The 15,974-nt window shown below is 42.6% G+C and overlaps 2 protein-coding genes across 8 annotated transcripts in view; one reads left to right on the forward strand and one right to left on the reverse strand.

Moving 5' to 3' along the window:
- Positions 1-15,974, reverse strand: part of RHOBTB1 (Rho related BTB domain containing 1) — a 138,871-nt gene that overhangs the window by 72,993 nt on the left and 49,904 nt on the right. Inside the window, exon 1 of one of the 6 annotated variants that reach the window (XM_021073601.1) lies at positions 112-430. The exons of 1 other annotated variant lie outside the window; for it this stretch is intronic. The gene's annotated coding sequence lies outside the window, so the exon portion shown is untranslated. Of the gene's footprint in view, positions 1-111; positions 431-797; positions 870-973; positions 1,080-15,974 lie in introns of those variants that run through there. 4 more of the 6 variants (XM_021073600.1, XM_021073597.1, XM_021073602.1 and 1 more) reach the window with 4 other exon arrangements.
- LOC106506012 lies at positions 475-15,047 on the forward strand. Of its 2 annotated transcripts, none has more exons than XM_021073603.1 (3): positions 475-779; positions 4,737-4,909; positions 14,515-15,047. In XM_021073603.1, the coding sequence occupies exons 1-2, from the start codon at positions 524-526 to the stop codon at positions 4,898-4,900; spliced, it is 420 nt and encodes a 139-aa protein (XP_020929262.1). In that variant the 5' UTR covers positions 475-523; the 3' UTR covers positions 4,901-4,909; positions 14,515-15,047. The 2 variants fall into 2 exon arrangements, 1 of the variants encoding a protein (XP_020929262.1); XR_002338811.1 differs by lacking the exon at positions 475-779 and adding an exon at positions 3,798-4,545.

The following is a 15,974-nucleotide window of genomic DNA, read 5'->3' on the forward strand; positions in this document are numbered from 1 at the left end:
CGCGGCCCGGGCCCCCCACCTGCCGCCCGCCGGGGCCGGGGCGGCGGGGGCTCCGGCGGCAGCTGCTCAGAGAAGTTTCATAGCATAGCGCACTCACGACACAGAACCTACCCGGAGCCGAGCGGGACGCGAGCTCTCTCCGCCTTCAAGGGCTGGGGAGCAGGGGGGGAGGGCCCCCAGCCACTCAGCAGCAGCCACGGCCGCGCGCGCTCGCGGGCGTGCGGGGCCCCTGCGCGCGGCGTGCCGCCCGCCGCCCAACTTTGCACAAAGGCAGCATGGCACTGCCCGGCCTGGCGGGCTCACCCGGCGCCGCGGCCGCTCTTCCCGGTGCGGGCCGAGAGGGGCTCGCCCCTTTCCGCCCCCAGCCCTCCCCTTTTCCTCAGGCCCCCACCCCGTTCCCAGGCTGCCTGACCGGGCGGAGCCGAGCGCTCGGCACCCAGCTCCGCCGCCGTGGCGGCCGCCGCTCGCTGGGTGACGTGAGCAGCTTCGCGGCTATTTATATCCACGCGATTGGATTTCATTCATGAAACCCGGGCCTGGTGTGTCTGGGCGCTGGGGCGCGGGTGGCGAGGGTGCCTCGGCCTCCTGCAGACTCGGGGGGCCCCGGCTGGGAGGCGGGCTGCCGGGAAGGAACGTGCACGGAACCTGGAAGACCCCAGCCCTCCCCGCCCGCAGCCGGCAGGGAAGGGGCCGGGCGACCTGTGCCCCCCTGTTCTCTGTCCCCGGCGCCCCACCCACTCCCGTACAACTGCTGGCCCTTTGTCCCAGGCTCTGGAGAAGTAAGTTGGGCCACTAACCGGCTGGGCAGCATGGCTTTCTTCCCCCTAAGAGCTGACCGGCCGCGGACTCCGAGGGAGGACATAGGCTATTGTTTTAAAACCCGAACCCAGCTGCTGACTAAGGGCTGCGTTAGCCCAGCCTCCTCCTCCCCTGGGCGCTGCACGTGCCGGCAGGCTCCCCCCCTCTGGGTTACCTGCCTCTGTGACTTGGCTCGAGGGGGGTCCCCGCAGGGGCATAAGGACGCACCGGCTGTCCCCACCCGAAATAAGGAGGCGATTCACAACCTCCTATACATGGCTGAGTGAGGAAGTGAAATTGACTTCTGGCCCCTCATGGGTTGTCAGAATGCTCAGATACCCACTGCAGTCATCCCTCATGAACTCTGTCTCATCGTTCCAGACTGACTGTGAGCTCTGAAGGAAAGGACCAGGGGTAGTTTTCAAGCATTTGCAGGACAGATACTTGTTTAGTGCCTATAGTAGGGCAGGTACTCTGTCAAGAGCTAAGGAGGTGACAATGAACACAACCCACTTGTTGCAGGGCCTCAAGGAGCTTTCAGTCGGCCTTTTAAAATTAGTGTGCTTTAAACCCCCTCACACACAGCCTAGAAAAAGCCAGCTGGGGGGTAAAGGTATTGATGTGTTCAGCTACCTTAAGGGATTCATTCATTTAATAAACCTTTAGTGATAAGGCTGTGTAGTGAGGACTGGGGATACAAAGAAGGCAACAATGTGTCCTTAATCCCCAAGGAGTTCTCAGGTCATGGATTCCTGAGGTTCTGCAGGATACAAACCTCAAAAGGGAAAGAGAGCCATATTTGATTGCAAGGGCTGTCTCTTTGTGTTATCCCTCAAGAAACAGAATATTAGGAAAAATTATAAATGCAAACAAACCTCTCTATCCCTCATTTTCTTCCAAGAAATTATCTTCAGTTTCTCAGATGGAATATTCTCCCTTCCCAGGATCCCCAGATGAGTTTTAGTTCACTGCATATTCCTTCTCTTCCCACTAGATTATGTTCCATTTTGGAGACAAAATCTTGACTAGTGCTCTCTGAATCCCCCAGAGATCCCAAAGCATAATGAAATTCAATGTTTTTACAAGGAAAGGTATTAAGGACAACCTGTTTTGTTTAAGCCATCTTCCCTGAACTGTCTTTGGAAATGGAGTTAATAGTCTCCAATCTTTGATGCCCAGAAGAGAGGACAATAAAAAACAAGTATGAAAGTCTCCTCTATGAACTTCAAGACAGATACACGAGGGGGTGATCATTTACTTGGCACAAAGCAGACTCCACTGTGTCTATTTAAAAGTGACTCCATTTTGAAAGCCTTAATCAATGTACATTTTTTTTTTCAAAAACACATTTCTTGGGAAAAGTTAATTAACCCTGTTCACTCTTGGCAATCAGTCCTCTTTATTGCAAGCCATTTCTCTTCAAACTGCCCTGGGGGCTAAGAAATAGTGTAGAAACTCAAAAGAAATAGGAATCAACATGTATTATGGCCTTCACATGCGGCAGGCAATGGGCTAAACTAGAAGGTTTCAAACACATTTTCTCAATTAAGCCTCATAACAACGGATGAGGTAGATGCATTATTAACATCACCATTTTATGGAAGAGGAAACTGGGGCACACAGAAGTAGTTTTCTAAGGTTTTGTCAGTTGCATTTGCACCAGAGTCAGCCGGTGCCAAGGCCTTATTTTATCACTAACTGGCTTTTTGACATCATGCTTTTTCTCAATTTCTTTCATTTCCTCAGTTATAAATTAAAAACAGTTAAGTGGCATGTTTAAGCAGTAGGTAGGTATTAGGGCCAGAAGGACCTATACAAAGATCCCAGTTGGTAGGCAACTGTTTCAATGTTGCCATCCACCTCCAGGGGGCACCAAAGTTCAGATAGGTTTCCAAAGGATGCTTCTTCCATAGGGGGCAAAAAACCCAGAGTCATCAATGGAATTACCCACTTGGATGCCTAAATCTGAGGAAGATTGACTGGAAGATCTTCCAGGAAAATAAACTGGTGTAAACAATAATTCAGGTATGGCAGAGGAAAAGTCACTGTTTTAGGAAGTCATTCCAAACCAGGGCAGTGATCTGAGGAGGAGGTTGCCACAACTGTGCTATATGGCTCCTATAATTTACAAATGAAACTTTTCCACTGACTGTGGAAAAGTTGGAGGAAATGCAGCAAGGAGTACAGACTATATTTTGCCTATAGGAAAGGAGAGAAAAGTAACAATAGCAAATAATCCCCTGAATCAATGCCATGAATGTATCCCTGTTTTTGTTATTACCACAGAAGAATCCACATTTGTATACTAAAATTGTTGCTTGTAATGAAATCAATACCATCCACTTTTAATAAGTATAATAATTGGTACTTAAACTTAGTTAAACCGACATTGCACAAAAGCAGTGCAAAAACTTTTGACTGTCTTTTATGGTAATGATTTACCAAAGTCATAGGATTAAAAAAAATTCTCACAACAAAGATACAGAACTGTTCCATTCTCATAAAAAAACTTCATGCTAACTCATGGTGCTTGCATCCTCCCACCAGCCATTAATCAGTTCTCCATCTCTAGAATTTTGTCATTTTGAGGCTTATATTAATAAGAACATACAGTATGTAATGTTTTAAGATTGAATTAATTTTTTTAAATTAGGCGTAATGCTCTTGAAGTTCATCCAGAGTGTTGCCTATATCAATAGCTCATTTTTTCTTATTGCGGAGTAAATTTCTATTAGATGGACATACCAAAATTTGTCATTCATTTTTCCACTGAAGGACTTTTGAGTAGCTTACAGTATTTTGCTATTAAGAAAAACACTTTTGTAAACATCATATTGTAGGTATTTGTGAGAACTTCAGTTTTTATTTCTTTGGATAAATGCCCAAGAATGCCATTGCTGGGTCATATGCTAAGAAACCATCAAACTGTATTCCAGAGTGGCTGTACCATTTTACATTCCCACAAGTAATGTATGAGAAATCTAGTTTCTCCACATTCTCACCGGCATTTGGTGTTATCACTATTTTTTTAAAAAAAATTTCAATTGTTTAAGAGTTTTGTAGGGACAAGTCCCTGTGGTTTTAAGCTGGATTTCCCTAATGACTAGTGATGTTGAACGGCCTCTCACCTGCCATCCATATCTCTTCTTTACTGAAATATCTGTTCATATCTTTGGCCTATTTTATAACTAGATTTTTTTTTTTTTAACTACTGAGTTTTGGGAATTATTTTTTTTCCCCAAAAATACATTCTGGGATCATAGAATTTTCACATTGCAAACTAAATGCTACCTCAAGATAACTCTTCAATTCAATCACTATTCAACATTTCTATTGTCATTCCCTTTATGGAGAATATTCTCAGGTATTTAAATATTCTCCAGTGCTTACCTAAACCTCCTTTAGAGAGGGTCTTTTTTTTGGGAATCTTTGATGAACATGCTTTTCAGCTGTGGGTAGCCAACACCCAGAGCCTGGGCAGCCTGTGGCCAGAGCCTACGTAGTGGAGGCGGGGCCACTGCGCAGGCACAGACACCTCCTCCAGCGGCCCTCGCCATGGGGATGCGGCTATGGCTGCCCTAAAAGCCTGAGGGAGGCCCACTTTGCACAGTCCGTCTCTTCTTTCTTGGACGCAAGATGTGATGCTGCCCGTGGCTGTTTAGATGATATTATTTTAGGTGGCGAGTTCCAGGTGTTATGGAGAAATTTCATGGATAAGCACTACCAGCATTTGAAAATGCCAAAAAAGTATGTGCACCCATGCGCCTATTTTACAAAGGGATGTGTTTGGTAGAAAGATATGGAGAAACAGCTGTAGGAACGGATTCCTGGTGTTTACCTGAAACCTCCGACAACTTTGCTGTACGCTACAGAATCTGGGGGCTGGAGGCTTAGTGAGTGACGTGCGAGCTAACATTTTCGGTTTCCTGACTTTGAAGAGATGCTTCTGCAGAGTGAGGCCCGCGGGCACTGGACTTCAGCAGTGTTTGGGGGCGCCTTCCTTGTCAATATCGTCTTCCATGCCAGCTTCCCGGAAGAACCGGGGCTCGGGCTCCCCCACCCAGGCAGCAGGCAGGAGGCTGTGTGCAGCTCGAGCGAGTGATGGCAGAAGGTAAGGAAGACCCTCTTCTGGGCTCTTCACCAACGCGTAGTCTTGAGGGATCCAGAAGGAAATGACCTGAGCCTCCCGGGCCCTCTGTTTCTCTGTAAACTTTTTCTTGCTTTGAGGATCTCTAGTCTTTCTGCCAGAGTAGGTGATTCTCCCAGATGTCAGACTGCTCTGGGGCCTGGGCCTGGACAGGTTCAGCATTCTGTCGGGGGCCCCCTCCCCCAGCTTTGCTGTTGTTGATGCATCAACATGGACTATCCTACTATCCTGTGCCCTTTTTATCCCAAGTACCACAGGGACAGAATCGCTTTCACCGAATCGGTTCACCTGAATTGCTTTCACTTGTGTAAGAGTGAAAACCTTTTAGCCTCAGTAGCCCAGCTGTGTCGGGTTTTGACTGCTTTGGAATTTATCTCACTTGTCACTCAAACCTGCTCTTGGGGTCTGTGAAGTTCCTATTTCCTGTCTACTGTTCTGGGGAAATCTGTGCTAGCATTGGCTGTGGGAATCAACTGAAGGAGATGCCCTTTATCTAAAAGCTCTAAGGGTAAATTAACTCCTGGCCTTGGGTTTGTCATCTAGTTATTGTTATTGGTCTTAATGCAGTTTCTAGGAGAAGCTTTTTTTGAAAAGTATATATATTTTTATAAAAGAACACTCATGCTAATCTAGTAGATCCAATCTTGGCATTTCCTTGGTTACCCATTTAAAGATAGAAGCATTAAATACAGTGTGCTTTTTAGTTGTCATTTCTATGAAGGTGAACATGCTTTTTCAATTAGAGTTCCTATATTACTGGGTACTGGAGGGCATATATAGGCCATGTGTTGGAAATAGACAAAAAAGTATCCTTTTTCTTAGAGCATATTAAATGTATTTGCACAGATTTGCATAAAACCCTTTCTGTATGGATCCATTCATTAGGTTTTGTGTTGCAGTGGGGCAAGTTTGGTAAAAATGTGATTTTGCAAGCACGGCAGTTCTAACTACATTCATCTTCCTGTCAAAATCTCTCTTACCAAGATGGTGTTCCACTGGTCTAGCTCAGCACGTATAAGAGGAGGCTGCAAACAGCTTTTATGGTCCTCTGCCCGGCTTTGTTTAATATGGCATTGCTAATTGTAAAACATGTATGGCACACCTCTAAAAAAGAAAAACACAATAGTCTAATGCACATGATCTTTGAATTTTTTTTAAAGTAAAAAAAGTACAGTTCTGAACTGGGAAAAAATATCTGCATGTGAAAGGGATATTTGTTCAAAGTAAGCTATGCTGCTATATTACCAAAGGTGTTGATGCTAGACTTCAACTTTGCTGAATTAAAAATAAATGATGAGATTTATTTGTCATAGCGTGTGTAAGGCTATCTTGCTGGACCAACTGTTTCATACAAAAAATACAAAACAGTTTCCCTTAATGAAATTAATCAAAAACTGGAATTCCTGTCATGGCTTAGTGGTTAATGAACCTGAATGAGGACGTGGGTTCGATCCCTGGCCTTGCTCAGTGGATTAAGGATTCGGTGGTGCTGTGAGCTGTGGTCTAGGTCACAGACGGAGCTTGGCTCCTGCGTTGCTGTGGCATAGGTTGGCAGCTGCAGCCCCAATTTGACCCCTAGCCTGGGAACCTCCCTGTGCCATGCGTGAGGCCCTAAAAAGACAAAAGACACACACACAAAATAAGTAAAAAACAAACACCCAAACACATAAAAGGGAGCATAGAGTAATGGAGAGTAGGAAAGCAGTATGGTATTTTGGCTGCCCCACCAACTAGTCATGTAATTCTGTGCTAGTTCCTTCCTTCGTTGGATTTAAAATTTCTGTATATAAAATGAGGATGAGAATAATAACTTTCCATAAAGTTCGTTAAGACTAAATAAAAATGTTTGTGGGAAATGTCTTGTAAAATGTGAAGCTTTATACACCCTGATAAGTGTAAAATTACTCATCATGAAGCCATTTAAAAATACCGTGCAACACAGGATGTCCTTTGATTCGGGAGGACCAAAAATCAGTCACTCATCCCCAAGTGCTGACAGTATTCTACAGAATAGCTCCACCAAGTTCTCCCCATAAAGTAGAAAGTTTAGTTTTTGAGGTTTGAGTTTTTGCTCTGCTGGTTAGAAGTCAGCTAAACTACATGCAGAAGTTAGAAGAATAAGTGGATCACGTGCACACACGCACATTTCAGAAAAATAATTCCGCCTTTGTTCATGTCACATTTTTTTGCTTACTGAGCGTCTCTAATATACATGTCACTTAATCTTCATGACAACCTCGAGAGTTATTACCTCAAACAGGAGAGATGGGGAAATGAAGTTTACTAGAGGGTAAGTGACTTGCTCTCTGTTAACAGCGGGGGAACCAGAATTCTAACCCTGATCTTCTGATCACATGAAAGTAAATATTCTGAAGTAATTTAGTCCACGGACACTAATTTATGTATAGATATCACTTTAAAGGGAATACTAATTTTTTTAGAAATACCTATGACCTGGAAGGAGACCTACTAGTCAGCCCCCCAAGGGGAGAGGGGGAGGGGAAGCTGAGAGGGGCTTTTTCTTAATTGTCATCACTTCTGCTTTCATAATAACTTCCTTATATCAAAGCACAGAGGACCTGAATCCTTGCACTGGAGTCAAGACCATGTCTCTGGCACACAACTATAGTCTCTCCTGAGCTCTGTAAATATTTATGTTTACCTTAATATTTTGCAGTACCTGTAATTTACTATTTAGTAAACTACTTTTTTAATTTTAATTTTTTTTTTTTTTAGTTTTTGCTTTTTAGGGCCACACCTGTGGCACAAAGAAGTTCCCAGGCTAGGGGTCAAATCGGAGCTGCAGCTGTTGGCCTACGCCACAGCCACAGTGATGCTAGATCCAAACCAAGCCTACAGCTCACAGCAACGCCAGATCCTTAACCCACTGATTGAGGCCAGGGATCGAACCTTTATCCTCATGGATAGTAGCTGGGTTCGTTACCGCTTAGCCAAGCAGGAACTCCAATTCTTCTTTATGAACAAATAGTTAACTGTGTCACACGTGAATGATAAAGCAGTTAAACATGTCAGGATCAACACTGAAGGAGCCCAGTCCCTTAGCTTGTAAACATAAGCCGATAACAGCTGAGATCAGGGGTAAAAATCTCACTTCCCATCACAGGATCAACTTTAGAGGAGCCTGAGGTTTTGGTGAAAATGCTGTGTCTCTAATGCCATGGTGTCTTGAATAGCAGTGGAGGCAAGAAAGCCCATATAAAAAAGTGTTTTTATTAACGGTGCATGAGAAAACTTTCACAAGGCTCCATAGTTATAATTTCTTCTCATTACTCATATATACAAGGCTACCTATGCGATTTAGGACTAAATTACACTTTTCAGGGAAAATTATTCTTTATGGATTGATTTGTTCCACTGTAACCATGGCCAAGATTACATTGATCATTCATGAAAGGGCACTTTGAGATCATGAAAATATTTTGCAAAGGTTAACGTGTAATAAATAGGTAAGGTACGGTGTGCATGAATAACAGTAATAAACACTGTGGTCACCACCTGACTTTTTAATCTGTAATTATACTAGTTAATGTTTTAGGTAGCAGCCACTATGTGTTCAGCATGGTGCGAAATGCTTTCACACTCACTCTCATTAACTCCTCCCAGTGACTTTATGGGGGGGGGGCGGTGCCACTATTATCCCCATTTTATAGACGAGGACACTGAGGACCAGAAAGTTCAAGTCACTTGCCCAAGGTCAAATACCCAAGCTACTCATTTAAATAAGAGCTGACAGAGGAGACATCTACTTTTAGATCATTAGCATTTCATACTAACATTCTCCATTCAAAGTAATGCTGATTACAATGCATGACCTCACACCATGTCACTGGAAGACTGATGGGCTACAGTTTCTCTTCAATTCAAACCTCAGGTAAACGGTCTTAACCCTTTCTGTCTTAGAAACCTTAGGTGGGTTAAAGGTTGAGTAGAGCTGAAGAGGCCTCATCTTCACCAGCTGACAACTTCAGGACTTGCAGTGTCCTGGACAAGCTAGCTAACACCTGTGGGCCAGGTGTCTATGAGTGTTATCACCTCATCACCATATTGCAGAAAACACACAATTTATGGAAAAAGAGATAATGCAATCTCTAGTTCATTCCTTGATATTTCCTCAAGAAATTCTTGCTCCACTTTTTAATAAATCAAGTGGCATATGACAAAGGTTCCACCTTGGACCAGCAGTGTCAGGTGGATGAGAGAAGAGTGGAAGGTTATGCAGAAAAAATACAACCCATTTTGACAGATGGTGTGATTATGAAGTTAGATTTTAAATACATGGGCAATGCGGGTAAGGCAGGGATGCAGGCTCCAGGGGAGTGTGTCATTCTCAGATATTTAAGTGAAGGATGTTTATTCATGATGTTTAAATAGCCATTTCTGTCTAGTGGGGGAATATGCTGTACACATAATAACTCATTGGTTTCAAAGAGATGCTTCTTCTTAATTATTGACCAATCTGGAGTCCTTGTTGTTAGCCCTTGGCTCTCACTCCTTTCTCTAAGTTGCATGGCATCTGCAGGGACAGTGGTCTTTGTGTGGTATGGGTACTAAATAGGACACAGGAGACAAAAAGCAGTAACTGAGTGACTTTTTTTCTTGGCAGTTTTCAGTACCTTAATTCAAACAATGTCTCTTTTTACTAATAAAGATGATATACCATCTGTTGTGAATATAAATAGTGCTTCCACTTTCTATAGAAAGGAACCCATCACAACTGTTGCTCTTCTAAGCATTACTTGTATACAGTTTGATTACTGCTGGACTTGATGTTTATTCTCAGCAACACATAGGAGGTGGCAAATGGGTGGGGAAAAAAGTCTATATATCTTGAGTACTAGTTTACAAATAGAAACACATAGGTACCTGAAAGACACTCTGGAATTCTCCTTAAATTTGTACTCTAGCATACTATAAAAAAGTGAGGGACAGGTACTGGGAGACACTCAGGTGCCTTCTGAATAAGAGAAAAAAAATAAGTTATGTCCAGGATATTTTAAGCTTTAAATTTATTTATTTATTATCATTATTTTTAATTTTTTTTGTCATTATAGGGATGCACCCACAGCATATGGAGGTTCCCAGGCTAGGCGTTGGATTGGAGCTTTAGCTGTTGGCCTACACCACAGCCACAGCAATGCCAGATCTGAGCCTTGTGTGGGACTGACAGTACAGCTCATGGCAACGCCGGATCCTTAACCAACTAAGCAAGGCCAGGGATTGAAACTGTGTCCTTATGGATACTAGTCAGATTGATTTCTGCTGAGCCACAAGAACTCCCTTTAAAATTATTTTAATGTATTGCATTTTATTGTGATTTTATCCATTAAAATGGTAAACGTAGCTAACTCAGTTATTCAGAACACTTATTTACCCGTTCGTCACCTTTTTTTTCGGGGGGGGAGATTGCTATTTTTTTGGTACTACCAAATACAGTATACAACAATGAAGACTGCCTGGATAGGAGTTTAGACCCTTGGCTTGAGAGTTAGGTTATGAGAAGTCAAGACTGGTGGTTATCAACGCCTTGCGAGAGAATTTCCTTGGGCAGGAAATGTCACTTCTCTCAGGGCCCAATTTTCCCATCTCTAAAATGAAAAGTGCCCAGACTAGAGTACTAGAGTTCATGGCAGTCCCCAGATTGAATGCATTTTTCATGTTGAAATTATTATAAAAAAGACCAAAGACATAATGATCCCCAAAACACTTCACACTTTTGTTATTAGGAAAGATTCAAAAAACGTATTCAACATTGAATGGATTCTTTCCTCGTACTTGTTACTAAATTAAGCTGACAGTTTAATTAATTACTGACGGTTCTCATTTGGCTTGGGGTCAGAGTTGCCAGATAAAATACAGGACACCCAATTACATTCAACTGTCCCATGCAGTATTTGGGACAGACTTTTATTAAAACATTATTCATTGTTTGTCTGACATTCAAATGTAGTTAGGTATCTAGAATATCCATTTGCTAAATTCGGCAGTTTAATCCTTCAGAAAGGATGAGGAGAGGAGAACAAAACTGGATTGAAGGAAAGTAGACAGAAATATTTTTGGAATTATCTAGCAGTGACTCTATTAATAATTGGGGAAGTGCTACCTAACTATCTCCTAAATATATTCTGTTAGACCAACCCTGAGCCAAACGTGGTTAATGAAGGGGAATAGTCTTTTGTTTTTAAATGCTAAAGTAATTTTAAGAAGTTTTTTGTTTTTTTTTTTTTTTTGTTTTTTTTTTTTTTAGGACCTGTGGCATATGGAAGTTCCCAGGCTAGGGGTCGAATTGGAGCTACACCAATTCAAGCCTACACTGCAGCCACAGCAATGTGGGATCTGAGCCGCATCTGCCACCTATACCACAGCTCACGGCAACGCCAGATCTTAACCCCCTGAGCAAGGCCAGGGATCAAACCCATCTCCTCATGGATACTAGTTGTGTTCATTACCACTGAGCCACAACGAGAACTCCAAGAAATACTTTCTATGTTATCCTCTTCTTCAAGAAGTTTGTATTTCTCATTGCAAGACTCTTAGGGCATTTATAGGTGAAAGGAAATAATGTGTTTTTAAGAGGGGAGTCATTTCTGTTGAGCAGCCCACACTTATTGGACTAGGATCCCTTCTTTTTGGTCTTAGAAGACCTGTTAGCAATCCATAGTGTACCCCTGAACACTCTTGGTGAACAGCAACATCAATAATAACCAAAACATTTGTACCGCATGGATCAATTGTTCCAAACACCTTAACATGAAGGCTTCTTTCTGATTGAGTGGACATGTGGGTCACCGTAGTACGTTGTTCTAGGAGTAACTGTCCTGGGTTACCTCAAACCATGGATAATTGCCAGCTCTGACTACACAGCACAAATACATTTATTTACATTGTCAGTTCAGTATATACTGGCAGTGTTGATGATGTAATACTGTGATTAATTAAGGTAGCATGGTAGTAACTGCCCCAGTATGAGGAAGCATTCTCTTATTAGACTAATCTAAATATGTCATCTGTGACTTGTCAATGATAGATACTCCAAAGGGCCCAGTGTTTGATTCCCAAAGGAAACAAGAGACCATGTGTATACCAAGCTAGTTTGTGGTTTGGAAAAAAAACAAGTTACTATTTTGAAAATTAATATGTGCTGTCAAAGTGGATGAAGTGTTTTTCATTTAAACATGCAATTAAATTCATAGCAATTTTTAGCCGTTCATTTTATCAATGAACACATAGAACTGCTTCCACAAAAGTTTTACAGTTAATAGGCTGGTAATCCTCTTCTGAGTGACTTCAGCTGTTCCCAGACAATTTGATGCAGTGGTATAACCACTTCAAAGCCTTAGGAATCAGTTCACATTCTCTCTTCCCATCCTCAAAACCACCCTGAGTCAAATGCTAATTGATAATGAGAATTCTGAAAGGCAAGTCCTTTCAAACTAAAGAATAGATAGGGTGGGTGGGTGGGTGGGGCAACATTTTAGGGCAATTGCTAATTTAATAATCCGTTTCTGAAAAACTAAGGTATTCTTTTTTTTTTTTTTTTTTTGTCTTTTGTCTTTTTTGTTGTTGTTGCTATTTCTTGGGCCGCTCCCGCGGCATATGGAGGTTCCCAGGCTAGGGGTTGAATCGGAGCTGTAGCCACCAGCCTACTCCAGAGCCACAGCAACACAGGATCCGAGCCGCATCTGCAACCTACACCACAGCTCACGGCAACGCCGGATCGTTAACCCACTGAGCAAGGGCAGGGACCGAACCCGCAACTTCATGGTTCCTAGTCGGATTCGTTAACCACTGCGCCACGACGGGAACTCCGCAAAAAAAAACTAAGGTATTCTTAAGCATTCGTCCAATGGTAATAATAATGACAACGACAGACAGCATTTGCTGAATGTTTACTCCATGGCTGACACTGTTCAGTGCTTTGCAAGTTCTATCTTGTATCATCTTCCCTGAAGCCCTCAAGGTACTATTCTCTGCTCCATCGAACAGATGGGAAAGCTGAGGTGTAGAGAATTTAAGTTGTTCGTGCAAGATCATGCCCATAGAAAGAGGAGTTCAAGGATCAAAATTCTAAGTTCAAACCCAAATTCATAGCCTGCAGCAATGTGTAAGGTCTTTGAGCACACATCACTTGTGAGTGTATTTTCTGTGCTTTGCCAGAGCAGACACAGACCCCATCTTTAATCCGATTAAGAAGTCAGTAATTGGGTCCTCAGAACATGTAGTTAAAAGATAGAGTCCAGGGAACAAGGAAGCTAAATGCCACATTTAGGGAGGCAGGAAAATCACGAACCTCTGAATGAAATTACAGGGAACTTGACATGATCCCATTTTTATTTTCATACAGTTGAAACCTGAAAACATTTAGTTTGGAGCACAGTATGATATAAAGAACACTAATGGGATTGTAAATTTTCTGATAATTTGTCTGGCATCAAAATTTTAAACTCTCATTTCCTTTAAAAACCAGTTTCTGAGCTGATCTTTTGCAAAAGAAACCAATAGGTTTTAGTTTGAAAAGTGTTTGGTATGTGGAGAGATTGGCCAAGAGGGACCTGCTGTACAGCACAGGGAACTTTACCCAATATTCTGTGATAATCTCTATGGGAAAAGAATCTGAAAGGGAATGGATGTGTGTATATGTATAACTACTGAATTACTTGGTTGTACAGCAGAAATTATCACAACATTATAAATATATACTTCAATAAAACCCTTTAAAAAGAGAGCTTAGGAGTTTCTGTTGTGGCTCAGTGGTAACAAACCCTGACTGGTATCCATGAGGACACAGGTTCGACCCCTGGCCCTACTCAGTGGGTTAAGGATCTGGCACTGTCTTGTAGGTTGTCAATGTGGCTTGGATCCTGCGTTGCTGTGGCATAGGCCGGTAACTGCAAATCCGATTCGACCCCTAGCCTGGGAACTAGGGGTCAAATGCCATGGGTATAGCCCTAAAAAGACCAGAAAGGGGGAGGGGTTGGGACCTTGATATTGCACAGGTCAGAGGAGCTAAATATTTTCTTTTTGTTTGACGAGTAACTACAATGGGATCTATAAGGCAAAACTTGGAATTAAAAGTTGTGTAGATATGAATTTTCATTGTGTTTTCTAAAAATATCTCACAAAATACCAACCACCAACAAAGAAGAAAGAGTAGAGTTTAAAATAAAGACGACTTCAGAGTTCCCATCGTGGCGCAGTGGTTAATGAATCTGACTAGGAACCATGAGGTTGCAGGTTTGATCCCTGGCCTTGCTCAGTGGGTGAAGGATCTGGTGTTGCTGTGAGCTGTGGTGTAGGTAGCAGACGTGGCTCGGATCCCACGTTGCTGTGGCTCTGGCATAGGCTGGTGGTTACAGCTCCAATTTGACCCCTAGCCTGGGAACCTCTGTATGCCACAGGAAGTGGCCCTAGAAAAGGCAAAAAGATAAAAAAAATAAAGATGACTTCATTTTTACAATTAGTATGGTAACATCCTCACTGTGTTACTTTGGTATCCCCAAATGAACCATGCCTCTCAATATTTCTGCCTGTGGGACTCTCTCTCCTGGAAGACACTGCTCTGTGACCTGTGAACAGAATGTGGTGGAAGAGAAGCTATGGCAGTTCTGGGCCCAAGCCTTAAGAAGGTCTGATCGCTTCTGCTTATGTGCTTGGGAGGAAACTATTCACAAGGCAAGAAGTTGGGCTACACTGGGACTGCCTTTCTGAGAAGCCTAACCTAGACACTAGAGAGCCCCCACGGATAAATAGCCAAGGCCTAGAAGACAGTCTCAGCTGAGCTCCCCGCTGACAGCCAGCACCAGCTTGCCAGCACAGGTGAATGAAGCCATCTTAAAGGAAGATCCTCCAGCCCCAGCTGAACCACCCCAAAATGATGCCATGCGGAGCAGGTATCCTCACAGAGCCCTGCTTATGTTGCAGAATTGGGAGTGAATAAATGAAATGCTTGTGGTTTTAAGCCTCCAAGTTTTGCATTAGTTTTTAATGCTACAACACATAAGCATATACCAAAGCTCCCTGCTCCCATTGTTTTGGAGAATGCATTCATTCACTAGTTTATTGGTTTAATAAAATGGTAACAGCATTATCATGTTACATTCTTTCCCATGCCCCAACTCTGTACTGGAGAAAGCATTCATTCTTTCATTCAGTGTTTGCCAAATACTCCTGTTGGATGCTGTCTGGTTCCAGATACCCAAAGGTGAGCAAAGCAAGAGACTCAGAAAAGGACTTAGCTTAGCAGAGGAGACAGAAATGCTAACACATAGGATTTGCTTTGTGTGTTAGAACATTGTGTGCCTAGTGCAGTGGCAGCCTGGAGAAAGGATCAGCTCATCTGCCAGTGGCTGGGGAAGGGGTCAGAATCTTCCACAAAATATTCTATAAGGAATGACATTTATGTTACGCCTGGAAGATGAAAGGAGTTCTCTCAAGTGGAGAAAGAGCTGTATGGAGAAGTCATTCTGTGCTGAAGGAAGAGCATTAGAAAAGTTCTGATGTCTTCCCAAAGACTGATAGAGTAACTAAACCTATTCTTATGGGACCATGGTAGAGGGTTAAGTAACATAGGTTACCCAGCTGTCTAAGCAGACAAGCCTTGAAGGCCATTCTCATCAGTTTGGCTTGAGGACAAGGTAAAGCGAACTTAATTATTTTTAAAAACTGTATTCAAATGAAGTGCAATATACACATAGTAAAATATTTAGCATTTAAAGTTAAATGACTTTCAATTTATGCAAATACCTGTGGGACCAACCCTCAGACCAAGGTCAGGCAATGGTCCTCATAATACAGCAAAACCTGACAAGAATGTCATATATCCTGAGCAGAATGTTAGCAAATAAAAACATGAATAAAGCTAGCAGCTTAACAAAGGATGATCCATCAAGACCAAGTGATCAGGAATGCAAGGTTGGTTTACTATGAAACAGCTCACTTATGTAAATCACATTAGTAGAATAGAAAATCTTGATCTCAACAGATGCAGAGAAAACCATTGATAAAATTTAAC

This window comes from Sus scrofa, chromosome 14, assembly GCF_000003025.6.
Source record: "Sus scrofa isolate TJ Tabasco breed Duroc chromosome 14, Sscrofa11.1, whole genome shotgun sequence".
Classification (NCBI taxonomy): domain Eukaryota; kingdom Metazoa; phylum Chordata; class Mammalia; order Artiodactyla; family Suidae; genus Sus; species Sus scrofa.

Bases quoted from the DNA above. Each gene is read 5' to 3' on its own strand.
- LOC106506012 (XM_021073603.1), top strand. From the start codon at position 524: ATGAAACCCGGGCCTGGTGTGTCTGGGCGCTGGGGCGCGGGTGGCGAG. The intron at 780-4,736 runs GTAAGTTGGGCC...CTGACTTTGAAG, and splicing joins TTGTCCCAGGCTCTGGAGAA to AGATGCTTCTGCAGAGTGAG.